This window comes from Pestalotiopsis fici (assembly GCF_000516985.1).
Source record: "Pestalotiopsis fici W106-1 unplaced genomic scaffold PFICI_Scf_2, whole genome shotgun sequence".
In the NCBI taxonomy this organism is placed as follows: domain Eukaryota; kingdom Fungi; phylum Ascomycota; class Sordariomycetes; order Amphisphaeriales; family Sporocadaceae; genus Pestalotiopsis; species Pestalotiopsis fici.
Window position 1 is genome coordinate 2,246,747 of NW_006917092.1, and position 22,532 is coordinate 2,269,278.

General features: G+C 50.1%; 9 protein-coding genes across 9 annotated transcripts; 6 read left to right on the plus strand and 3 right to left on the minus strand.

The window, feature by feature from the left end:
- Positions 1-77: 77 nt before the first annotated feature.
- On the minus strand, positions 78-1,599 carry PFICI_02876 (uncharacterized protein; the record flags this gene model as incomplete). Its single annotated transcript, XM_007831457.1, has 3 exons — positions 78-937; positions 989-1,373; positions 1,438-1,599. The coding sequence occupies 3 exons, from the start codon at positions 1,597-1,599 to the stop codon at positions 78-80; spliced, it is 1,407 nt and encodes a 468-aa protein (XP_007829648.1).
- A 973-nt stretch (positions 1,600-2,572) lies between these two features.
- Positions 2,573-6,099, plus strand: PFICI_02877 (uncharacterized protein; the record flags this gene model as incomplete). Its single annotated transcript, XM_007831458.1, has 3 exons — positions 2,573-4,828; positions 4,890-5,100; positions 5,159-6,099. The coding sequence occupies 3 exons, from the start codon at positions 2,573-2,575 to the stop codon at positions 6,097-6,099; spliced, it is 3,408 nt and encodes a 1,135-aa protein (XP_007829649.1).
- A 634-nt stretch (positions 6,100-6,733) lies between these two features.
- Positions 6,734-7,571, plus strand: PFICI_02878 (uncharacterized protein; the record flags this gene model as incomplete). Its single annotated transcript, XM_007831459.1, has 2 exons — positions 6,734-6,773; positions 6,823-7,571. 2 exons carry the CDS (start codon positions 6,734-6,736, stop codon positions 7,569-7,571), a joined length of 789 nt encoding a protein of 262 aa, XP_007829650.1.
- Positions 7,572-8,273: 702 nt separating this feature from the next.
- Positions 8,274-10,640, plus strand: PFICI_02879 (uncharacterized protein; the record flags this gene model as incomplete). Its single annotated transcript, XM_007831460.1, has 5 exons — positions 8,274-8,335; positions 8,413-8,492; positions 8,600-8,632; positions 9,165-9,509; positions 9,571-10,640. The coding sequence occupies 5 exons, from the start codon at positions 8,274-8,276 to the stop codon at positions 10,638-10,640; spliced, it is 1,590 nt and encodes a 529-aa protein (XP_007829651.1).
- Positions 10,641-11,867: 1,227 nt separating this feature from the next.
- On the minus strand, positions 11,868-12,245 carry PFICI_02880 (uncharacterized protein; the record flags this gene model as incomplete). The annotated part of the gene is made up of 1 exon (XM_007831461.1): positions 11,868-12,245. The coding sequence occupies one exon, from the start codon at positions 12,243-12,245 to the stop codon at positions 11,868-11,870; it is 378 nt and encodes a 125-aa protein (XP_007829652.1).
- A 785-nt stretch (positions 12,246-13,030) lies between these two features.
- Positions 13,031-13,978, plus strand: PFICI_02881 (uncharacterized protein; the record flags this gene model as incomplete). Its single annotated transcript, XM_007831462.1, has 1 exon — positions 13,031-13,978. One exon carries the CDS (start codon positions 13,031-13,033, stop codon positions 13,976-13,978), a length of 948 nt encoding a protein of 315 aa, XP_007829653.1.
- Positions 13,979-14,681: 703 nt separating this feature from the next.
- On the minus strand, positions 14,682-15,568 carry PFICI_02882 (Eukaryotic translation initiation factor eIF-1; the record flags this gene model as incomplete). Its single annotated transcript, XM_007831463.1, has 3 exons — positions 14,682-14,923; positions 15,245-15,319; positions 15,541-15,568. The coding sequence occupies 3 exons, from the start codon at positions 15,566-15,568 to the stop codon at positions 14,682-14,684; spliced, it is 345 nt and encodes a 114-aa protein (XP_007829654.1).
- Positions 15,569-16,632: 1,064 nt separating this feature from the next.
- PFICI_02883 (uncharacterized protein) lies at positions 16,633-18,114 on the plus strand (the record flags this gene model as incomplete). Its single annotated transcript, XM_007831464.1, has 1 exon — positions 16,633-18,114. The coding sequence occupies one exon, from the start codon at positions 16,633-16,635 to the stop codon at positions 18,112-18,114; it is 1,482 nt and encodes a 493-aa protein (XP_007829655.1).
- Positions 18,115-18,662: 548 nt separating this feature from the next.
- On the plus strand, positions 18,663-21,707 carry PFICI_02884 (uncharacterized protein; the record flags this gene model as incomplete). Its single annotated transcript, XM_007831465.1, has 6 exons — positions 18,663-18,747; positions 18,835-19,145; positions 19,227-19,393; positions 19,436-20,545; positions 20,687-21,411; positions 21,475-21,707. The coding sequence occupies 6 exons, from the start codon at positions 18,663-18,665 to the stop codon at positions 21,705-21,707; spliced, it is 2,631 nt and encodes an 876-aa protein (XP_007829656.1).
- Between the last annotated feature and the right edge of the window lie 825 nt (positions 21,708-22,532).

The window sequence follows — 22,532 nt, forward strand, 5'->3', positions numbered from 1 at the left end:
TTCATATTGTCCCATTCATTGAAGAGATCAAAGAAAAAGAAAATACGCTCGATTCCAGTCAAATTTAATGATCTTGGTCATCTACCTGTAGAACCGCCTTTACGGGGACGTAAGCGAAAGCTTCCTCTTGATCTTGGTTGTCCAGACCTCCACGCCTGCTGTTGTGCCACGACGTTGCTTCCAGCTTTGGCCCTCAGAACAAACTTAGCGAAGTCTTCAGATGATAACGCAAAGGGAAAATCCGATCCGTAGTTTAGAAGCATAACTTTGACGCGATGGGTCGGTTTGCGTGCCGAGAGCCTTTCAAAGAAGCCCAAGAATGCCTCAAGCCAGGAGAATCCTTGTGGGTGGGTAAAGTCTTGATTCAATAGCTCCAAGTCAACGACAAGATATACTTGCTCACTGACATCACAAAGGATAGATTCTAAAATTTGAAATAATTGCCCCTCCGCGAGGTTGCCGTGGATCCGTGTACACGTCAGTGACATGGAACTTTCTGTTTGCAGATTCTGGGTAATCTGTAGGCCTTGTCGAATGAGATATCTGAGAATGTCGGCACAAGTCACTATGGCCTGTTGAGGATCCTGGACAGGTATCTTTATGGCCAAGAGTGCATGTATCCCAGCGTCACGAAGTTGCTTGATTATATCAAAGCAGAAATACCGTAATGGTTGACGGCTATGGAAATTGCCCTTGACTAATATCATTGCCGAAGCGTCAGATTGCGTCCATTTCCGGAGCTTTGGAGAGTTGACAAAGTGGTACGGCAGCATCAAAGCCCGAGACTGAGATGCTCGGCGCCTTGCAGCTTGAGCCTGCAGATAGTCAAGCACTTTTTCTGGCATCATGATGGAAGATTCTGGGATTGACCTCATGATCTGGGAGAATTGTAAGTCTGTGAGCTTGCTATTCATCGATACCATCGAGGCGGATTGTACTGTATATCATCAGACAACAAATCCAAGGATAGGTGTACTCCGTGGCTTACAAGTGGCAGCGGTTGCCAGCTGCTCAAGTCTTGTCTTCACTTCACCAAGCTGGTCTCTCATGGCATATATCATGCCTTGCTGGCCACAAGATGCCAAGTTCCTGATTGTCGCTGTTTTCTGGGATATGGCATCCAGAATATCGTCGTACCGAAGTTCTGAAGGCCGGGTAACGCTATGCAGAATATGTTTCCATGTTCCTTCTTGGTACCAATCGTGGGCTCGAATCAAGAACCTCAATATATAGGCATTCACTTCGGCGATGGCTGTCCTCATTCTTTCGGTGGGATAAAGCTGGGACAGGAATTCTATAGTAGGGAGTTCGTCCGCTACTTGTGATAGACCTTCGGCTAGCTTGGTGATGGTCTTGTCATGATTGACAAATGACTAGATACCTGTGAATACAATTGTCGGGCAGAAGGTTCAATCCTGGAAGAACACTATGACTTACAGTAAAGACGAGTTTCATCGCACCCCAAACGAGTGAGACGTACTCTGGGTGATGTTGAACGAACACATCCAGGATATCGCCATATATTTTGACCTTTGACGAGAATTTTCGCAGCCAGGCTTTCGCTTTGGAATGCGTTTGTGAAGAGTTGTATTTGCTCATAGCCTTCTCGGCGAGCTCGTATACCTCCTCCACGCTTCTTTTCGAGTCAACGAGCTTGGTTTTGCGCCCATCTTGGGTCAGCTCTTTCCCGAATCTAGCTTTGGCTTCGTTGAATGTTTCGGTAATTAATCTAGGACATATGTCTGTTAAATCACTACGCTAGGGAATAGAAGTGGTTGGAGATGGGATTCACTCTGGTTGGGAATTATTTAGGGTTGGACACCACTGATCAATCAATTGCTGGTCCATGGGTAGTATAGACGCAGAAAATTATTAGAGACTCTGCAGCAGAGAGCTCAATCGGGCAGTTTGGTAGACTTTTCATGAGTCAAGGACCGATCCCGCACAATCATAATCTTCAAGAAATGACGAGGATGGAGTAATCTGTTCCAAATCAAGAATTTGCTTTACTTTTGTTCCCAGACCTTTTCAAATCCCCTGAGTGCAAGTGATCAACCCTTTCGCCTAAGCGAAATGCCTAGTTCCCTGCGAATCAGCCTTCCCAACTCCTGTGTTGCCGATTGTGCATCCCCCCATGACCTGAAAGTGCGCCAATAGTCCTCGACTTCGCCACCATCTCATTGACACCTAATGCACACCGCCACTGATGATTATGCCGCGGCGGCTATTCGACGCCATTAACTAGGTTAGATACTTAGCTAGATCTTTACACAGCTTCTGTTGATGGTTATCATAAAGCCCCTGCACGATATTGCACAGCCTCCATCCCTATCATTCAGCTCCTGTCTCGTTCGTATACGGCACAGCCTCCACCCTATCGAGCCTATCCTGCAGCCTGTCGCTCGGAAAGGAGTGTTGCAGGGGATGGTTGAATGGAGGGTGACGGAAGTCATATGAGACAAACTACTGCCTAGGTTTGTTTTAAGCCCGGCCCGAAAATACTGACTTTGCCGTGCATATATCTTCTAGGCCATTTCTTGTCCGGAACGAAATAATACTCCCTCTTGGGTAAATGGAGTTATCGCGCCTAGAGGACATTGATGGATTCGATGCCATCTCCAACTTTAGCCCAAGTTTCGTTGAAGGACTGTCCGAAGCCATCACCTCGGACAATAGGGATGAAGAAATACTCGATTTACTAGACATTCAAATCGAAGTTGAATTCGACTATTTATATGATTATTACATTGAAGGATATTTCTCCGATGGTATTCTGGAAGCACCTGATCTTCTTGACGAAGCCATATTTCTGGAGGAGTACCACTCCCGATTAAAAGAGGTTTATGACGAGGTGAAGGCTCAAATCAATTTAGGTTTACTTTTTCTCGAGAGAAATCCAGGTAATGGGCTGGAGTGGAAACTCGATCAGACTTTTGGAGAATACCAAGAGCAAGAGAAGGTACACAAGCTATTTGAGCAATTCAAAGAATCGAGTGCTAGAATTGCAGCCCCGTCAACAAGATCTGGAGTTGTACTTGAAGACAATGACTCCAAGACTTCAGCGACAGAGACTCGAAATACAGACAAGGATATCATCGCAGTGTCCGCAGGTGGGCAGCGCAATCCCATTCCAAGTGACTCTGGGATAGGAACAAGAGTACGCGGGGGAGGATCAACCACCGAAATTGACTCGCTTGATTGCAATTACCACGAGAGGGACGGGCAAAGAGAGAAAAGAGTCAAGTTTAGGCGTATCTGGAACCACTCTACGATATCACGAGACGAAACATCCGCGAACGCTTTCAAGCTTCTCTATGCTATACTTTCTCCTCACATAGTTTCACAGGGAGATCAAAGACACGACCACGACCGCTTTTCATCAGTAACGGGAACAGAAGTACTGTTAGAGTACCAGCAGAGTCATACAACGCAAACAGGAGTATCGAATCCGCAGCTTGGAGAGATTCCCAGGCAAGGGACATTGTCTGATCGACAGGATTGGAACACTCTCAATGCTCAAAAGGTGCGATTGCAGCAAACTCGCCAGAAATTGCTCTCGAACACATTCCAGCAAACGTCCACCCTCAACGATAAAATCACGGGTGCTTCAGTGCCAGTAATCAACATGGCTCGGAAAGACCAAGAATCAGAGGCGCCTACAGGACAAGGAGATCAAAATGGAAACCAGGTCATCGACCACGATGCCCGGGGAATTGATCTGGATGACTCCGAGGCTGGACATCAAAATCTCAAACATCGCATCGCTTCATTAGAACGAGAAAACAAGAGGCTGAGGACAAGTCAGGCGGTTACTCCGCGTTGCCAGGTTCTATACTTCGTCAACAACAGAGCCTCAGGCCCACAACCACCAGGCAAAGCCCCGCCCAGCACGGCATACACAGACAAGCCAACGTGGTCAGTAGGTCCAAATGGCGAAATCGTGCTGACAGCGCACTTTCCAATTCCAGACGTGTCTGGGTTTTTGCGCCAGAGCCCCGATATCGCATTCGTTGTTTGTTATTACTATTCCCATACAAGTCAGGATAACGAGGTACAGAACGCAGCGAGAGCGAAACGAATGCTACCGCAGCCGAAACCTACTTCGGAGATGTTAAGACTTCATTCCCTGGACATGATAGAGGCAGTTGAAAGCTTCTTGGCGCTGCAGCCCAAGTTCTCCAATGAGTTCCCGTCCTTGAATATCCGCGGTCCACTTCATGCGCCGTACCTATTCTGGTACCATTATCGCTCTGCGACGGCGCTCGATGTGCTGAGTCCAACCCATAAAAACACCATGCAGCTGCTGACAGAGTGGATCGAGGAGCACTACGCTGAGAAGTTTGATCACGTGGATGACCAACTAAAGAGGGGTGTCATATCAGAGGACACAATGCCGTTCCTGGTGAAACCGGGAAATGTCTTGGTTTGGAAGGAGCAGCACGAGATCAATGCTGCAGTTGCTAAAAGTTGGGCATATCGGAAATCACCGATGACCGTTGTTCAAGAGAGAATAGGCAAAGAACAAGACTGGACAGGGGATGGCAGCGCATTCGAAAAACGCAAGACAACTTGGACTGTGGACAGCTGGAAGTTCAACTATGACGGCAGATTCTACCGCAAAGAACTCCCAGTCAACATCGATCTCAGCACGTACCAGCCTCAGGATGAATTGCAAATCAAGGAGCTGAAAATCCATCCTTTGGAATATGCCGAATCTCATTTCAAAGACGCCCTGGAAAACCGAGGGACTCTGTTTTGGAAATGTCGACATCAACATCTCGTATCCTACGAAAGCTTGCCCCGCGAAGATCAACGCAATGAACAAAACGTGAGTCAAACTTCTATCCTCCCAACTCTCGTCCGGAAGAATAATTTTCTGCATATTATAGAACGGGGAGCGCTTCATGGTAGACTTTGAGACGTACAGACAACTACATTCATCGTCAAGTACCTTCAAGATGTCGTATCCAAGCATTGATGACGATAAATGCCAACGCATGAACCCTGAGACCATGGCATCTGATGAACCACCGTCAGCACCCGACATCTATGTTTTTCCAAATACAATTCCCGGATACAACCTACGAAGCAAGAAATGGGGTAAGAACTCGAAGTATGCTCTATCAAATATTGATTCACAATACTGACAACCACCTAGTCGACTTGAACGTTGATATGATTCGGAACGTAACATGGAACAAGAAATCTTTTGACCATCTGGTGGTAGACGATGAAACCAAGGAGCTGGTCCAAGCTCTAGTCAAACACCAGATTGCCAGTCAGAAAAGCACCGATATCATCGACCGCAAGGGCAACGGTTTGATCATCCTGCTTCATGGAGGACCTGGCACTGGCAAGACTTTCACGGCCGAGAGTGTGGCTGAAATGGCTGAAAAGCCATTATTCAGAATAACGTGCGGTGATATCGGCACCGAGCCGGAAAAGGTCGAGAACTATCTGGATTCTGTGCTGCACCTCGGAAAGATCTGGGACTGCATCGTTCTGATCGACGAAGCCGAAGTCTTTCTTGAACAACGAAACCTCAACAATTTGGAGCGCAATGCCCTTGTCTCCGTCTTCCTACGTGTACTTGAATACTACGAAGGGATCCTTATCTTGACATCGAACCGTGTTGGCACGTTTGATGAGGCCTTCAAGTCCAGAATCCTGCTGTCTTTACACTATGAGAACCTGACCGAAGGACAGCGCACCAAGATTTGGAAGAACTTCTTCAAGAGGCTGAAGGAGATGGGCGAAGAAAATGACAGAAACGAATCCTCGCTATCTTTGTCTTCCCTGACGGAACCTGGGTCGCGCAAACGCAAATTCCAAGACGAGACCCAAGACGGGACTGAAGGTGTCGATTTCGACGACGTTGAATGCTACATCACCGAGTTGGCCAAGCACGAATTGAATGGTCGACAAATCCGCAATGTCATTACGACAGCACGGCAATTGGCCGTGTCGAGGAACGAGCTCATGAGATACAAACACTTGGAACATGTCATCAAGGTATCCAGCAAGTTTGACAAGTATCTCAAGACGGTGAGAGAGGGTTTCTCGGATGATCAAGTTGCCAGGGATGAGGGGATCAGGTAATTGGCGACGGCGGGAGCAGCCGCATCTTTGGGTCATGTTTTCGAATGATTTACGTCCTTTCTTTGGTTAATTTCCTCGGTATTGACAATCGGAGGGAGGCAAAAAACAGGCTGGATACACTTATCTTCAACAATATAACCCATAAAAAAGTTTTCTTCCAATGCTGGTACATTTCACTCGATCCTCTACATGCCTCCTAGTACATACCAGATACTTACGTATCTATATACACGACTTTCACGTGGATCATTGTGGTTCGTCGCAATACCAGTGGCAGTTGCAGTTTGGTACTCGTGCGAGATATGACCTTGGCGTATCGGACTTAAATTGTGACTGGTTTTCTCTTCAGAGGAAACAAAGAAATATAGGTAGGTTCATTACTTGATACCCGCCTGCGGATTACTGATATAAAAACCACCGTCCTGGATTTAGGGCCCGACGGGAGATCGGCGCCAGGATAGTGGGGTAACTCTCATACCGCCGGACTTAACGGCCGAGAAGAACGTGCTCAGATTTGTATAGATGTCCAAATACAGAATACATAAGTAACAGATTAGTCTTTCTTTGATCGTTAGTATAACGACGTATTCATCCTCATAGGCAACATTAGTCATAATTCTCCGAAAGAAACAAGATGGCTGTCGACGCAAGCAAGACTATTGTAGTCGTCACGGGTGGGTTAAGTAGAAGCACAATACTCGGAAGGCTGCTAATTCACAATAGGTGCAAACAGAGGTATTGGGCTTGAAATTGTGAAAGCACTCCTCAAGACAGAACCCTCGAGCTCTAGCAATGGCGGTGCTCCATACCACGTTTATCTTGGAACACGGGATCTCGAGAAGGGAAAAAAGGCAGCCGAATTCCTGACGGCTGATTATGGAAACACTGTCTCTGCTTTGCAGATCGACACCACATCAGCCCCATCCATATCCTCAGCAGTGTCAACCGTCGAGTCCGAAGTTGGTCGCATCGATATTCTCATCAACAACGTCGGCATCATATACGAGGAAAAGGACCGGATCAGCAACCTACGGACGACGTTGGAAACCAACGTGGTGGCCACATATGCCGTCAGCGAGGCTTTCAACCCACTGCTATTGGCACAACCCTCACAAGGCAAAAAGACCAAGCGCATAATCAACGTGACCAGTGACTTGGGCTCCATCACCTGGAGAAGCGACTCTAGTAACTATGCCTACTCGCTGCTCTATTCGGAATATCGAATGAGCAAAGCGGCTCTCAACATGATGACGGCTTGTCAGTCCTTCGAGTTGAAGGAGCACGATGTAAAGGTCTTTGCCTTTAACCCAGGGTACACGGTCACGGAATTGGCTGGTCCGGTGGAGCTGCGACGAGAACAAGGCGCATGGGAAGCAGATGTCCCAGGAAAGGCTTGTGCGAAAATTGTGGCGGGTGAGAGAGACCATGAAGCCGGATTGATGGTTCAGGTAGAAGGAACGGTGCCCTGGTAGTTCGGCCGTCACTTGTTTTCATGTATCGTCGTGTTATAGAGGGGATGGCGCTGGGTAGTGCCAAGGTAAAACCATCCGAGCATATAGCCACTATCATCATCAAGTATTAATGAGCAAGCAATGAGACAAATGAAGTAAATAATTCCGAGTCGCGATATCCGAAGTTCATGGGTAACTTCGGTTGCATTTTAGTGGAGTGGATATTCACCCAATGGTTAGGAAGGTAATTTTCGTGTTCATCTCAGAGTCGTCTTCCACTGCCTAAGAACATGGGAATGTGACCACTGATGATATACTGGCCTGCTAAGAAGAAGCTCTTGTTATAAACCTTTAGTCTATAGGTTTGTAAGTATACTTTTCAAGATACTGCATGTCTGCAGACAAGAAGCCAAGAAAAAGGTACTCTGCCAAACGCAGCATGGCATGGGGGGTTCCCATCTCCCCACACAAAACGTAACATGAACTGGATAGCGTCATTAATATCCGCGATTCCCCGCGCTACTGAGCCTATTACGCGACTACTAATCTCAACCAAAAAAATTTATATACCTCTCAGCATCGTCGGTCTCCCAGGAGAGTCTCTCGTCAACAACTTGTACACATTGTATTTCATTTTCTGGCCTACCAAAGAGGCTTGTTGCTTTCTTGATTTCTTTCAAGCTATCATCTTGAACCACGGCTCTCATCTCGAAATCGACAATCATGGGTCAACCGTCCTTTCAGGCATCTAATGCCATTATATACGTGACTTATGGCGCGTTCCTGTAGGCAGTCGCTCGTCCCAGAAGCTTTCTCTTTTCTTCCTGGAATCATTTGGGAGTATTTGCTGACATGATTGCAGAATCCTAGGAACGGCGCTCGCATGGAAGATGAGAAACCAGCCCAAGGCTGACTTCCTGTCTGGAAACAGAACTCAGAGCGGTTAGAAGACACAATCGTAGCCAGGAGGCCTGCGCACAAATTTATTCTTTTGGAGGGCCGCCGGTACTGTATCAAATGTTTGAGAACGGAGCTGACTCATTCTATAGCCCTTCCACTGGCCCTGAACTTTATCGCGGCTGGTGAGTCCCGGCGTGTCATTCTGCTTACTTGAAGCATGTCTCTTTTTGAGATCACGAGCGGTGGCACTTTTTTTACTACACGACTATTTCGACACATCGAAGCCCCGTGTGGCAATCATGCCATGACAAAAAGGTTTTAAAAGGCGGCGTTAGAGGCTGCGGAGTATGGTACTTGAAATCGAGGTTGCAACTGACAATAGGTTCGTAATCCATCGATCAACAGGACTCGTCTCTTGCTTGAGTTTTCTCTTCAGTCTATCTGAATGACCAACCTCTTGCGAGGGACGGGACTGCGGCTCACTACGGGCGCTGAGTCGAACCGGTTTCTGTCATGATCCAACCTCACCAGCTCCGAAAAATCGGGCTTGCGGTGAGGAGATCACGCAGAAATTACCGCGACGACGAAGCTGAGATTGTACCGTGATTACTCGATCAAGTTAATGCTTGCGTGGGAAACGTGCTGCCGCTCCGATCAACACCCCCCTCCCCCCTCTCTGTGCAGATGTACTAACTTTGACATGATGAAAATCAGCCATGGGATCTGGCATATTGTTCTCGTACCCCGAGCTAGCTACGCTGGCCGGCCTGCAGGGCGTGATCGTCTACGCGCTTGCGTCGGCCTTGCCTCTGATGATTTTCGCCATCCTGGGTCCCATTATCCGCAGAAAATGCCCCGAGGGCTTCGTCCTGACGGAATGGGTCAAGCAGCGCTACGGAATCGTCACGTCGCTCTACTTGAGCGCCTTGACTCTGCTCACGCTGTTCCTCTACATGGTCTCTGAGCTTTCTGCCATTGGACAGGTCGTTACCGCCCTGACTGGCCTCGATGGTTTGCCAGTGATCATTGTAGAGTGTGTTGTTACCACCATTTACACCTGTGAGTCCTTCCGGCAGTATACCTGATTGAAAGTGCCAAAACCGACTCGTTTTCTCTACAGCTCTTGGTGGTTTCCGCATCTCCTTCATCACGGATAACATCCAAGGCGCCATGATCGTGGCCCTCATCATCATTGCCACAATCACTGTTGGTGCCAAGACGGAGATCAAGCCCGAGCTGATCGAGTCCTCGGGTCTGCTCGACGCCAGCCTGATTGGTTGGCAGCTCGTGTACATCTTGCCCGTCGCCGTCTTGACCAACGACTTCTTCCTGTCCAACTTTTGGCTGCGCACTTTTGCCTCCAAGACGGACAAGGACCTCTGGATCGGTGTGACGGCCGCCATGATTGTGATCCTCATCACGCTGACTCTCGTGGGCTGTACGGGGTTAATCGCCGCGTGGTCGGGCGCCTACGACCCGTCCGTCGACGACGACGGCTCCGTCGCCTTTTTCCTCCTGCTCGAGCAGCTACCCAGCTGGGTCGTGGGCATTGTCCTCGTCATGACCATTGCGCTGAGCACGGCCGCCTTTGACTCGCTGCAGTCGGCCATGGTCTCGAGCATGTCTAACGACCTGTTCCGCAACCGTCTCAACATCTGGTGGATCCGCGGCGGCGTCGTGCTCATCATTGTACCGGTCATTGTGCTGGCCCTCAAGGCCCCGAGCATTCTGCAAATCTACCTCATCTCGGACCTGCTCTCGGCCGCCACCATTCCCGTGCTCATGCTCGGCCTCAGCGACCGCTTCTACTGGTGGCGCGGCTTCGAGGTCCTGGTCGGCGGCCTCGGCGGCATCTTTACCGTCTTCATCTACGGCGCCATCTACTACGACGACGCGCAGAGCGGTGGCGAGCTCATCCTGCTCGAGCAAGGTCTGTACACGGGCGACTGGGGCGCCTTTGGTGCCTTTGTCGCCGCCCCCGTCGGCGGTATCCTCTGGGGCTTTGGCGCCCTGGCCCTGCGCCTCGCCTTTCAGTTTGTCAGTGCCAAGGTTGCCGGCCGGCGTTTCGATGCCCTCGACCGCCCCTTGGTTGCCGCCCATCGCGGTGACTGGGACGACGAGACGGCACCGGTCAGTGCTGATCAAGATCACGTTGCCATCAACACCAAGATTACTGGCAAGTTCTTTTAAAGTTCATGGGCGAGCCATGAATACCTAAGGCAAGCGCTTGATGTGGGAGGAAGCCTCTTGGCTGGAATTTTCATTGCGTTTTATCGACAGGGCAGTGTTATTCCAGTCTTGCGGTGATGTGTGTGTTTGTATAGTCGGCGTACTATATGCCGGAGATATATGAGAAGCGACTTGGGTTGTTTTGAGGTCGATCAACCCATTTGATCGATGAACCTCAATACTCCCAGGAAGGGGGGAGATATGATGACTTTCAACAAGGGCTCATATGAGGTATACCATTTTCAGACAACGCAATTCAGGCAACGTTTCTGATTCCCTGTAATCAAGACCATCCGCAATCTTTCACGTGATACATTGTCGGGCTGGAAATCATCAAAACGCTCTTCCGCAAAACTTGAATAATAGATCCTACCAGGCTAACGACTGTAACTTCCACACTGAGCAAACTGTAGAACATGCCTTGGCTAGCCAACCTGCAGCCACGCTGGGTATATGACTCGGACACCAAACCCCTAAACGCCACAAACGAATCTTGAAATGCTGGCATCACAATTCATGCATCTCTCATGCACATAACCAGCCAGCTTACGTATATACAACTAATGATCCACACAGGCGGATCTTGGTTGCGAAACAGGGCCAACCTATAAACCGTCTCGTTCCCTGTTAACGCCAAGTACTGTGACCACAACCCGGCCTCCAACATCAGCCGTCCGCCTCAGCAAGGCTGCAAGGGGAACATCTGGAATTTCTCGGCTCCCCAGAGTGCCGAGGTATATGTTAATTAGTAGAGCTACCATACTGATGAAGCTCGCAATGCTGAAAATACTGATGCTCGACCTAGTCTCCTTGCGAATATTGATACGGCGCTGCGAGATATGATAGCAAGCCGTGAGTGTGGTGGCAATTCCGATCCAGGCAGGTAACAATAACACGGGTGACTGGTCGCCGCCCAGCGCGTAGGTGAGCTGCTGCGAGACTGAACCGAAGATGCAGCAGAGGGTAAAGAGACGAACAATCGTCGCATGCGGGGTATAATTTAGCAACCACCGAGACATGAGGCAATCAGCGAAGATAAAGGACAGATATGCCGAGGCACCGGACTGTGAGAGGGCAGGGCCCCGAGGTCAGCAAATTCAAAGATACGAGGCCCAGCAGGAAAGTAAAAGTGGTGACAAGCAGCTGGTTATTACAGTACTGTTTGAGTCCCGATTGACCAGCATGGCGTTATGTACGTACCCATATAATGGACAGAGCAGTCTCTGTCAGCCTAAGCCTTCTTTCTCCCAGTTCGAGGGGCAGTCTCTCTGTCGCCTTGACTCTGCCCAGCTGATCAATGCTTAAAGCCTCAAGACCATAACCATAGGCATCGCTGCGCAAGAAGTCCTCGATGAGGAAACGTAGTGCAAACCGCAGCCCCCAAGCGATCGCGGGGGCAATCGACAGCAGGCGGCATATTGACAGAGGGTAATGCCAGTGCTTGGGGACGCCGAGGACGACGGCGATTCGGGGCTGCAACAGGGACACGGCGACGACAGGCCGCCGCTGTTCTAGCTTGTCGTCGACGATAGCTTCATCGTCGGTGGTGGTATTCCCGCCGGCCATTCAACAGTCAGGCCTGTGAGGTTTCTTGGGATCGACGTCGTCTTCGTCGTCTTGTTCTTCTTTCTTCTGCTTATCTTCTACCCTTGCAATGACAAGTGTCCTATGCCCACTTCGTTTCGTGCTCAGAAGATGTTCGATCGTGGAATCGAGCGTGTGACGAATGCATGTAGACGAATTGGACTGCAATCTCTTCGGTTAAAAATTTTGGAAATCAAAGTGTCGCGTGACAACCTGGATGGGCAATGCAGGGTCTAAAGTCTGTTGGTCTCGGGGGTGTTCATGTGGTTTGATGCAAGCACAAGGTTGATAGTGAAATGGTGTAATTCATGTCCCCGACCGACCACTGTGCATCACAGAAACGGCAGCTAGCTGTGAGGTCATTGGCAAGGTGGGATTGATTGCATACATTTGGTTAGGGGTCTGATCAGCGGCCCTGTCCCTCTGAAAGTATAGCGAGCGACAGGGGAGCACGACAGCTGTAAGTGCGCTAGCCTGATTGGCCAGCCTCGCTAACGACCCCTGTTGTTCCGTCCCAATTGACCGGCGCCGGGGCTGCTGCTTTGGGGTAAATTTTTTGATCAAGCTCGAGAAGGATTTGGATGAAGCTATCGCGCATCCGGGGAGGTCAGTGCTTGCTCGCAAACTCACGCGGCAACCCCCCTTCGCAGCAAGTGAGAGCTTTGCCTCAAGGGCCTTTATCGACTCGACTGACGGAAAACCCCACGATCCGTCTACACACCTGCCACCGAGCTCGAGTCGTTGCAGCAGCAGCAGCACATCCAGCCATGGCCGGAACCCAAGCCGCCCGGCTCCTGCAGCCGTGGCTCTCGCAGTCGACATCTCTCTACACACGGCAGTCCATTTTCACGCCTAGTTCTCTAAGGACACCAGCCAATTTTGTCGCATCCGCGCCATCAAAATGCATCGCAAGGCCCTTTAGCGTCCAGACAGCACTGAACAAGAAGCCGCCAACACGACGTGCTACATCGGCAAAGAAGTCGCCCTACTCTCGCGACCAGTCGCTCCCCGTCAGTCTAGACAACATGTCGATGTTGGTGCCAATGACATTCGTGCCGCCGCCCATGTCGAAATGGCCGCGCGGCTTCAAACAATTTATGCACATGGGTTATCTGGTGGCATGGAACCGGGCGATCAACTATGTGTACATGATCATCCACAAGGTCTACTCAAAGCCAGGCTGGCGGACTCGGCCGCTGTTCAAGATGCGCAAGTCCGAAATCAAGCCTGCGGCCCGAGATCTACACACCCGCATGAACAGCGCGATCGCTTCGGGTGACAAGGCCGAGCTCAGGAAAGTCTGCTCGCAGGAGCTGTACGAGAAGCTGTCAGGAATCGTCGATGTACGGCCCAAGGGTCAGTCCATGAAGTGGGAGCTCGAGGGCGGCCGAGCCAAGCTGAGTGTTCGCGACGACAGGATCGCCATGATTCCAATGACCCCTACCGAGAACCGCACAATTCGCCAGGCCGTCGTTGCTGTCGAGAGCACGCAGCGCATTGTCACCATCGACCACAAGAAGGGTGGCGCCGAGGTTCCCGGCACGGCCAAGGCCAAGGCCATGAAAGAAAACATTGTGCTGACGAGCTATGTCGACCAAAACACTTGGCAACAAACCCCTTGGAAGATCTGGGGAACTTTGCCAGACAGCACACTCGAGGGTCATCTTGACGAGGTAGAAGCATACAAGAAAATGGCGGATGATCAGGCAAAATAGTCGCCGCAAGAACAAGGCTGCTTCTGGGTATAATATGCAGTAAATTGCCCTTGGCAAAGGTGAAAAGCGAGACATTGTATCATAGTGCACTCATGTACATCACATGTATAATCGGGGACGTACCATTTTTCCTCTTCAATGCTGAGATTCCCTGGTCTCCTCTAGGTTAGATAAATGACTAAATACCAGTCATGTTAAATACATGTATTATAACACAATTTGCAAAGAATCCCCCCAACGTTGAGAGGAACAGCCGTTAAAGCGTACATGAAATTTTCACATCACAGTTGCAGCACAAGATTACGAAGCAGATTTTCGGGAATCACGTTCCATTGCCTATCGAATGCCGTGTCTGCAGAATCGAAAAGAGAGTCATGCAAGACAAAAGCCATGTCCGACTCACAATTCCTTGCGTTAGTCAACGAATGGCAAGAAACCAAAGACTCCGTTACCAAGAGAATCCATTCCAATATCGCCAAATCCTCATCGAGGGGGTATCATGCCTATAAATCGTGCTTGTCCTTAAAACGCCTGTATCAAGATAGAACCCTTGCCGAAGAAGAAAAATTCTCGGCCAGCCAGAAATGCCCACCGCCGTCAGGCTGGAGTGGGATAAAACTGCCTTGCCACCATTCGACTGCTGATGGGCGACTATCACGTGATGCAGGCATGGACCAGAGTCACGAGGCACGCAATGGCCAGCTTAGAAACCGTGGACCTTGATGGTCTTGGGGTCAAGCTCTAGGCCCTCCTTCTTGTCGACGAGGAATTCCTGGACATCCTTGCGCTGGTCTCCCTGAAGCTGGATGACCTCGCCCATCTCGGTGTCGTTCACGATAGTGCCATTGCAGGCGAACTTCTTCTTGATGACCTTCAAGATCTTCTTCTGATCAAACTTTTTGGGAAGTCCCTGAACGGTGGTCAGGGTCTTACGTCCATTACGCTCTGTAGAAAAGGTTGTCAGCCACAAGCTTCAGATCAAAAAGGGTTGAGTGACCTGTTTTCCGCCAGTCAGGGGAAGGGTGATGAGGAGTTGGTGGCGGGAACATTTTTGCGCTGCCGCGGTGTCGGCCATCAAAATTGCTCTTTCCAAACAAGATAGATGACAGACCGGAGCAGATTCGGTGGGCGCAGAGCTGAAAACGCGCAAAGGTTGACAAGCAGAATGTCACAAGTCGCACGTGAGGCCTCACACCTCACAATCTCGGTGCAGTACAGGCGGGGGTGCGGGGACACGTTGAGGGAAAAAAGGAGAAATGCACATACGCTGAATACGAATATGGATGTAATTCGAAGCCTGCTTGGTTTCGCCGGTGTCTTCGTCGGCCTCGGCGAAGGGGTCTGGAGGAAAGATGGTACAGTCAGCATCAAGTAGCCCCAGAAGCTCGTGTGCAGGGTAGCGCCGTGTGGAGGGGCAGGGCTGAGTGGGCGCGACAGAGATCCTCCTTATCAACGATAACTGACAAAGTGCTGCCCGAGATTCCTTTTCTCTCACATGTGGATTCTCGTAGCGCACTGCGAGAAAGGAGGCGACGGGAAGAGTGGCGGGTAGCTTTACGTACCGTAGGTCTTGAGGTTTTCGATGGACATAAACTCGAGTTTTCCTGGGTAACCGGGGAAAAGGTTTGTTTGGGGGGGACTTCGGAAGGCGCGACGAACAATGAAGCTTCGCGACGAGCTGTTTGTCTGAAGAGAGTGCGTGAAGTGAAGTTTTTCACTGGGTGAGATGAAGTGGACTTGATGGAGAGAATATCTCTGGTGTTGGGTTGTGATGATGTTGAAGTAGTAGTGATTGCTGGTGGGATGTCCTTAGCAGTAAAGATTGGGGCGGGATGAATTAACATAAACGGAGTGAACGGCTAGGCGGGGGCAAAGAAAGAGGGGGGTCATATGTCAAGTGCGAGTCACCTGGCAAGTGCCGCGTCTTTAGGGGAGGGCAGGTGGCGCAGCACACCCACTTAGGTGCCGCTGCCGTTGCCGGTGCCCGACCCCAAAGCTGCACCTGGTACGTACCTGGAAAGAGTGGGGCAATAAAGGGACTCGCACACAAGCATTGAATGGATTCCCAGGACAATGTTGTAATGCCCAGCGCTCGTTGACTCACTGTTCGATTTTCAGTGCCCAACGCCTTACGAAAATCCAATTGTAGTTGCTTTGCCAGCGGTGCTAGATTCCGGCTGGCATCGGTAAGCAGTTAAGACTCACGAGAGTGTGATCTAGAGGATAAATGATTGCCATGCTTTCTTAGCTCTTGTTTGTCTTTACCGACCCCAGACACAAGCATCACCCTGTGGTTTGTCCATTTTAGACACTGCATATTTTCGCCATTTCGTCACAAAGGAGACGCCGAAAATTTAGGCCCGCCCAGATCTTTCCCCGGCATACTCCATCATATCCTGGTTCGTCACAACGACTATCTTGGTAAGACAGGATCAGAGTTTGGACCAGAATTTCAACCAACCGGCGCTGCCTGTCCCAATCAATTACTTTACTATCCTCCTTGCAAAAACATCAACTTATCGTGTTGTGCAAAGGTACAAACACCAGTCCGGTAAGCTTTGTAGTGTTCTTGCGGATGTGCATCATTTGGGATTAGGACCTGATACTTGTACAATCAAGGGAAAGGAGCTTTTTGGACGAGCTATAATCATATCATGGGCTTCCAGGCGGTGGAGTACCCAGCTGGGTCGCCTCCTGTTTTTGAAGACCTCTCTGGAAATACATGGGAGCCTCTATTTCACCATGATTGTGCCTTTGGCCGGGATAATTTCCTAGAAGTCATGATGAACATGATACGCAATCCCAATGTCAACTCATCCTGGTTATTCAGAGCCGACATTCTGTATGAGGACGGACCTGGAGGAACAGAGCCGTCTGAAAATGATGCTGTTAATCGACCCCAAATCATTAACTTCAAGGACTTTACATTGGAAAAAACTCTGGTTCGGAGGCTGATACCCAGAAACACCCAGAGAGACCAGCCCTTGGATCAGACATGCATGGTCTATCATGGCGGTCGATCAGGTGAGACGGAAATGACGTTGGTGGCATATAACCCACATTACTCTTCTGCCTCTGAGGTCCCTTTCTATCACCCCAAGGTGCAAGGCTTGGCCTTTCTTCACGAATGGGATTTTAGCACCAATCAGGGTGTCATATCTCTTCATTACCACTTCTTTGATCTTGAAGAGCGTGACCCAAAGCTGGCCAGAACCGCCTTGAGCTTGCTCACAGTGCTGTATAAGCACGGGCAAGGTAAAGTGACGGGATATGTGAAGCGTGTGCATCATGATACTATCATTCCACAGATCCCTGTGCAGACTACTTACGCCAGGCTGAAGCAGAAATACGCGAGAAAGCTTATCGAGTCCTGGGCAGAGGTGACGGATCCCGCAAAGCACGTTTTCGAAGACTTTGGCATCGCAGCATTTCTGATCGAGTTGTGGGCCGAAATGTACCGTGGAGAATCGTTTCCTGGATTCATCGATATCGGCTGTGGCAACGGTCTCTTGGTGCATATTCTTCGTCAAGAGGGTTATCAAGGTTGGGGGTTCGATGCCAGGAAACGCAAGTCATGGCAGCAGTACGGTTCTGAGACCGACGGGACTTCCGGCCTGAAGGGCCATCCTAGCTTGAGGGAGCACGTTCTGCTGCCCCATTTTGTTCAGCAAGAGCCGAATGAGACAGATCCTGAGGAAAATGATGGCAGCTTGCTTCATGATGGCAAATTTCCCGGGGGCACTTTCATCATTTCCAACCATGCAGATGAGCTGACGCCTTGGACGCCTATCCTCGCGACAGCATCCAAATGTCCATTCATCATGATACCATGTTGCAGCCACAACTTGACAGGCGCAAAATATCGAGCACCGGCACCCAAGCAGCAGAATAAGTCACAGTCAGCATACGCTTCCCTCGTCGATTGGGTATCACAAATAGCCACCGACTGCGGCTGGGAAGTCGAGACTGAGATGCTGAGAATACCAAGTACAAGAAACACCGGTCTCATTGGTAGAAGAAGGAAACAAGACTACGAGGCGATTGACCTCGATGGCGTTATGGAGAAATATGGTGGCACCCACGGCTATGTGGACAATGTGATGAAGCTAGTAAAGCAGAAACCGAGAAGCCACTGATGGACAATAGAATGCAATTCGTATGCCTCGGACTTTGACACGTCAATGAGAATGCAAGGATCTGATTCGTTGCAAGAGACTTGAAATTCAGACCACCTTGTTGTCCAGGTCAACGGGAGATGCAATCATCCAAAGTCTTCTTGGGTGGCTAATGAAATCTTGGTATCTCTGAGAGACAGCGATATCATGGACCTTGTCTGCCTTAATGCAAGCACATCCTTCAGCGAATCGCCTTTTCATCTTGAGCATCGGCTGTTCGATTTTGGCTTTTATACAAAGCGCCTATACTGGCATTTACAAGAACGAGATACAGCGTTCACCGACCCACCAACCATACATAGCTCATAGCACTCGTAAAAGGGGGTCACAACAGCTTCCCATTGGTCATCATAAGTGGGTCGAGTGGGGACCCACACCTGGGAAGTGACAGGCTGGAACCGACATTTGGACAACGTCGCGAATCGAAATTCCCCAAAGCTGTGTGTAATAGTCAAGACCACCAGCGACTCCGTCCTCCACCATACACCGTAACGAAGCAGTCGCCCACCATGAGTTACGGTAACTACGGCAAGAAAGACGAGGATGCCGACCTCGGGCTGGTCAAGGTCGACAGAGTTCAGGTCTTCCAGGAGGGTGAGTGCTTGCTGGCAATCAGTTCCCATTAAACTCCCCCACTAGGTACTGTATGGGAAGTCGGTAGCTCACTCGTTCGTGATCCAGCTCGACTGTTCAACAGCTCCCCAATCCAGCCGCGACGATGCCGCATTCTTCTGACCAAGATCGCCCTGCTCCTCTACACCGGCGAGAAGTTTCCCACCCGCGAAGCCACCGACCTCTTCTTCGGTATCTCGAAGCTATTCCAGAACAAAGATGCCAGCTTGCGACAGATGGTGCACCTTGTCATCAAGGAGATTGCCTCCTCCGCTGAGGACATTATCATGGTCACGAGCACCATCATGAAGGACACTGGTGGAAGCACAGATGCCATCTACAGACCCAATGCCATTCGTGCCCTGTGTCGGATTATAGATGTATGTTGAGCTGGTTGGGCTATGTTATCCGCCGCTCTTACCACTGCTTGTGTGCTGCCTGCTAACCACACCCCATCCTAGGCCACCACGGTCCAGTCAATCGAGCGTGTGATGAAGACGGCTATTGTTGACAAGAACCCCTCTGTATCGTCCGCCGCTCTCATATCCTCGTACCACCTTTTGCCGATCGCCAAAGACGTCGTCCGAAGATGGCAGTCCGAGACGCAAGAGGCCGCCGCCTCGACCAAGTCATCTGGTGGCTTCTCCCTTGGATTCTCGTCTTCGTCGAGCTCCCTCCCGACAAACAACTCGACCATGACACAATATCATGCCATTGGTCTTCTCTACCAGATGAGGTCGCACGACAGGATGGCCCTGGTCAAGATGGTGCAACAATTCAGCCAGCCTGGCACGATCAAGAGCCCTGCTGCTACAGTCATGCTCGTCCGACTAGCTGCGCAGCTGGCTGAGGACGACCCTTCGCTGAGAAAACCCATGATGACATTGTTGGACGGATGGTTGCGCCACAAGAGTGAGATGGTCAACTTCGAGGCTGCCAAGGCCATTTGCGATATGCGGGATGTTACCGATAGAGAGGTCGAGCAGGCTGTCCACGTTTTGCAACTGTTCCTGTCCTCTCCGCGTGCTGTCACCAAGTTCGCAGCACTCCGTATCCTCCACAACTTTGCCTCCTTCAAGCCTCAAGCTGTCAATGTTTGCAACCCCGACATCGAGCTTCTCATCTCGAATAGCAACCGTTCGATCGCCACTTTTGCTATCACAACACTTTTGAAGACTGGCAACGAAGCTTCCGTCGACCGTCTCATGAAGCAGATCAGTGGCTTCATGTCAGAGATTACAGATGAATTCAAGATTACAATCGTCGAGGCCATCCGAACGCTGTGCCTCAAGTTCCCCAGCAAGCAGGCCGGTATGCTTGCCTTCTTGAGCGGTATTCTTCGTGACGAGGGAGGTTATGAGTTCAAGCGTGCTGTGGTCGAAAGCATGTTTGACCTTATCAAGTTCGTGCCAGAATCAAAAGAAGATGCTCTCGCGCACTTGTGCGAGTTCATTGAGGACTGCGAGTTCACTAAACTCGCTGTCCGCATCCTCCATCTTCTTGGTCTCGAAGGTCCAAAGACATCGCAGCCCACCAAGTACATTCGCTATATTTACAACCGAGTGGTTCTGGAGAACGCCATTGTCAGAGCTGCTGCTGTGACTGCTCTAGCCAAGTTCGGTGTTGGACAGAAGGACCCAGAAGTCAAGCGTAGTGTCAACGTCTTGCTCACACGCTGCTTGGATGATGTTGATGACGAGGTTCGTGACCGTGCGGCCCTGAACCTGAGGTTAATGCACGATGAGGATGAAGAGGCTGCACGCTTTATCAAGAACGGCAAGTCATGCAATCTATACTAGAAGGATCTCGTGCTAACATTCCCGGCAGAAAACATGTTTTCCCTGCCGTACTTTGAGCATCAACTTGTCATGTACGTCACGTCGGACGACAAGAGTACATTCGACACGTCATTCGATATTAGCAGCATCCCAGTTGTGACGAGGGAACAGGCGGATGCAGAGGACCGTACCAAGAAACTCACCGCCACTACTCCATCTCTCAAACCACCAAAGACTGGCCCAACCAAGGCTGCCTCTACTGGCGCCGAGGCTCAAGCTACCGCCGCCGCAGCTCAACAGAAGTATTCTCAAGAACTTTTGGCCATCCCAGAGCTCAAGGAGTTTGGTGCTGTACTCAAATCCTCACCAGTCGTTGAACTCACCGAGGCCGAGACGGAATACGTCGTGAATGTTGTCAAGCATCTTTTCAAGGAGCACGTTGTTCTTCAATATGAAGTTAAGAACACGCTTCCGGCTACTGTGCTGGAAAACGTCTCGGTGGTTGCCATGCCATCAGACGAGGAGGAACTCGAGGAAGTCTTCATTCTTCAGGCCGAGAAGCTTGCAACAGACGAACCGGGCAAGGTCTACGTTGCATTCAAGAAGGTGAATGGCGAGGGATCGATGCCTACCAGCACCTTCTCGAACATACTCAAATTCACCAGCAAGGAGATTGACCCCACCACAAACGAGCCAGAGGATACTGGATATGATGACGAGTACGAGATTGGCGACTTTGATCTGTCAGGCAGCGACTACGTTGTCCCCGCGTTTGCAGGAAACTTTGCACACATCTGGGAGCAGGTTGGTGCTTCTGGAGAGGAAGCCGAGGAGACGCTGCAGTTGTCTGGCATCAACAGTATAGCGGGTAAGTATATCAGTTGGTATCCACGACTGAAGTCCACGCGTTTTTCTAACACTATGATTACAGATGCCACGGAGCAACTGGCCAAGACCCTGTCGCTCCAGCCACTGGAGGGCACCGATGTACCGGTCAACCAAACCACACACCAGCTCAAGCTGCTGGGCAAGACGGTAAATGGTGGGCGTGTGGTTGCCAACATCCGGATGGCATACTCTTCAAAGTCGGGTGTTACAACAAAGATTACCGTGCGCAGCGAGGAAGAGAACGTGGCAGCGTTGGTCATTGCGTCTGTCGCTTGATGATGATGAAGTTATTTTATGGCGTTGTTCCTGCTCAATTGAGAAAGAAGTTTGCTATGGGAAAGCGATAGGCTTCATAGATATACCAACCGAGGGCAGCACAGCACACAGCACAGCACACTCGGTTGGGAAGAGTTATCCTCTGTACAGCAATCAAAAGCCGACCAAAAGGAGGGTTATTGAAATGGAATGATGCGTATTTAGGGGGTGGCGCACGTAGAAGATCAGATATGCGGATGAAGTTATTTTTTTATACAAAAGCAGCCCCATGCAAGTATAATGATTGATTGCTCAGTTACGTCTTTATGGTTTATATTTGGTGTGATTTGCATTTTACGTCTCACAGCGCACAACGACGTTCCCCCTCCCTGCCTCACCGATACAACCTCGACTCAGGAAGGGAGGGTTATGAGCAGGGAGGGCGAGATATGCTCAAATCCTCGCATATGACTGTTAATTACAGATTTGCTTTGAATGGTTCCGCAGTAAGTTGGCATTTACATACGTGTTTTATTCGTACCTGGCATCCAATACAAGAAATTAGCGTTACACCACGTCGATCCTTGGGTGGGAGTAATGCTAGAGCCCCAAGAGGAATAGCGTCTTTATTTTAGGCTGGGAGTCTGGGAGTTCTGGACGCGACGGAACGCGCTAGAAGCCGGACAGGGGATAGTTTATGACGTGTGAACCTGCCCCAAAAGCTTGACACGCGCACAAAAAATGCCAGTCCAGTTCTTGGGAAGGCGCCGCCTGCCCGCGTGTCCGATAAGTGTTTATCTATGGTATCGACCCCAACTCGTCGTCACTATTTCTCTGGTGTTTATT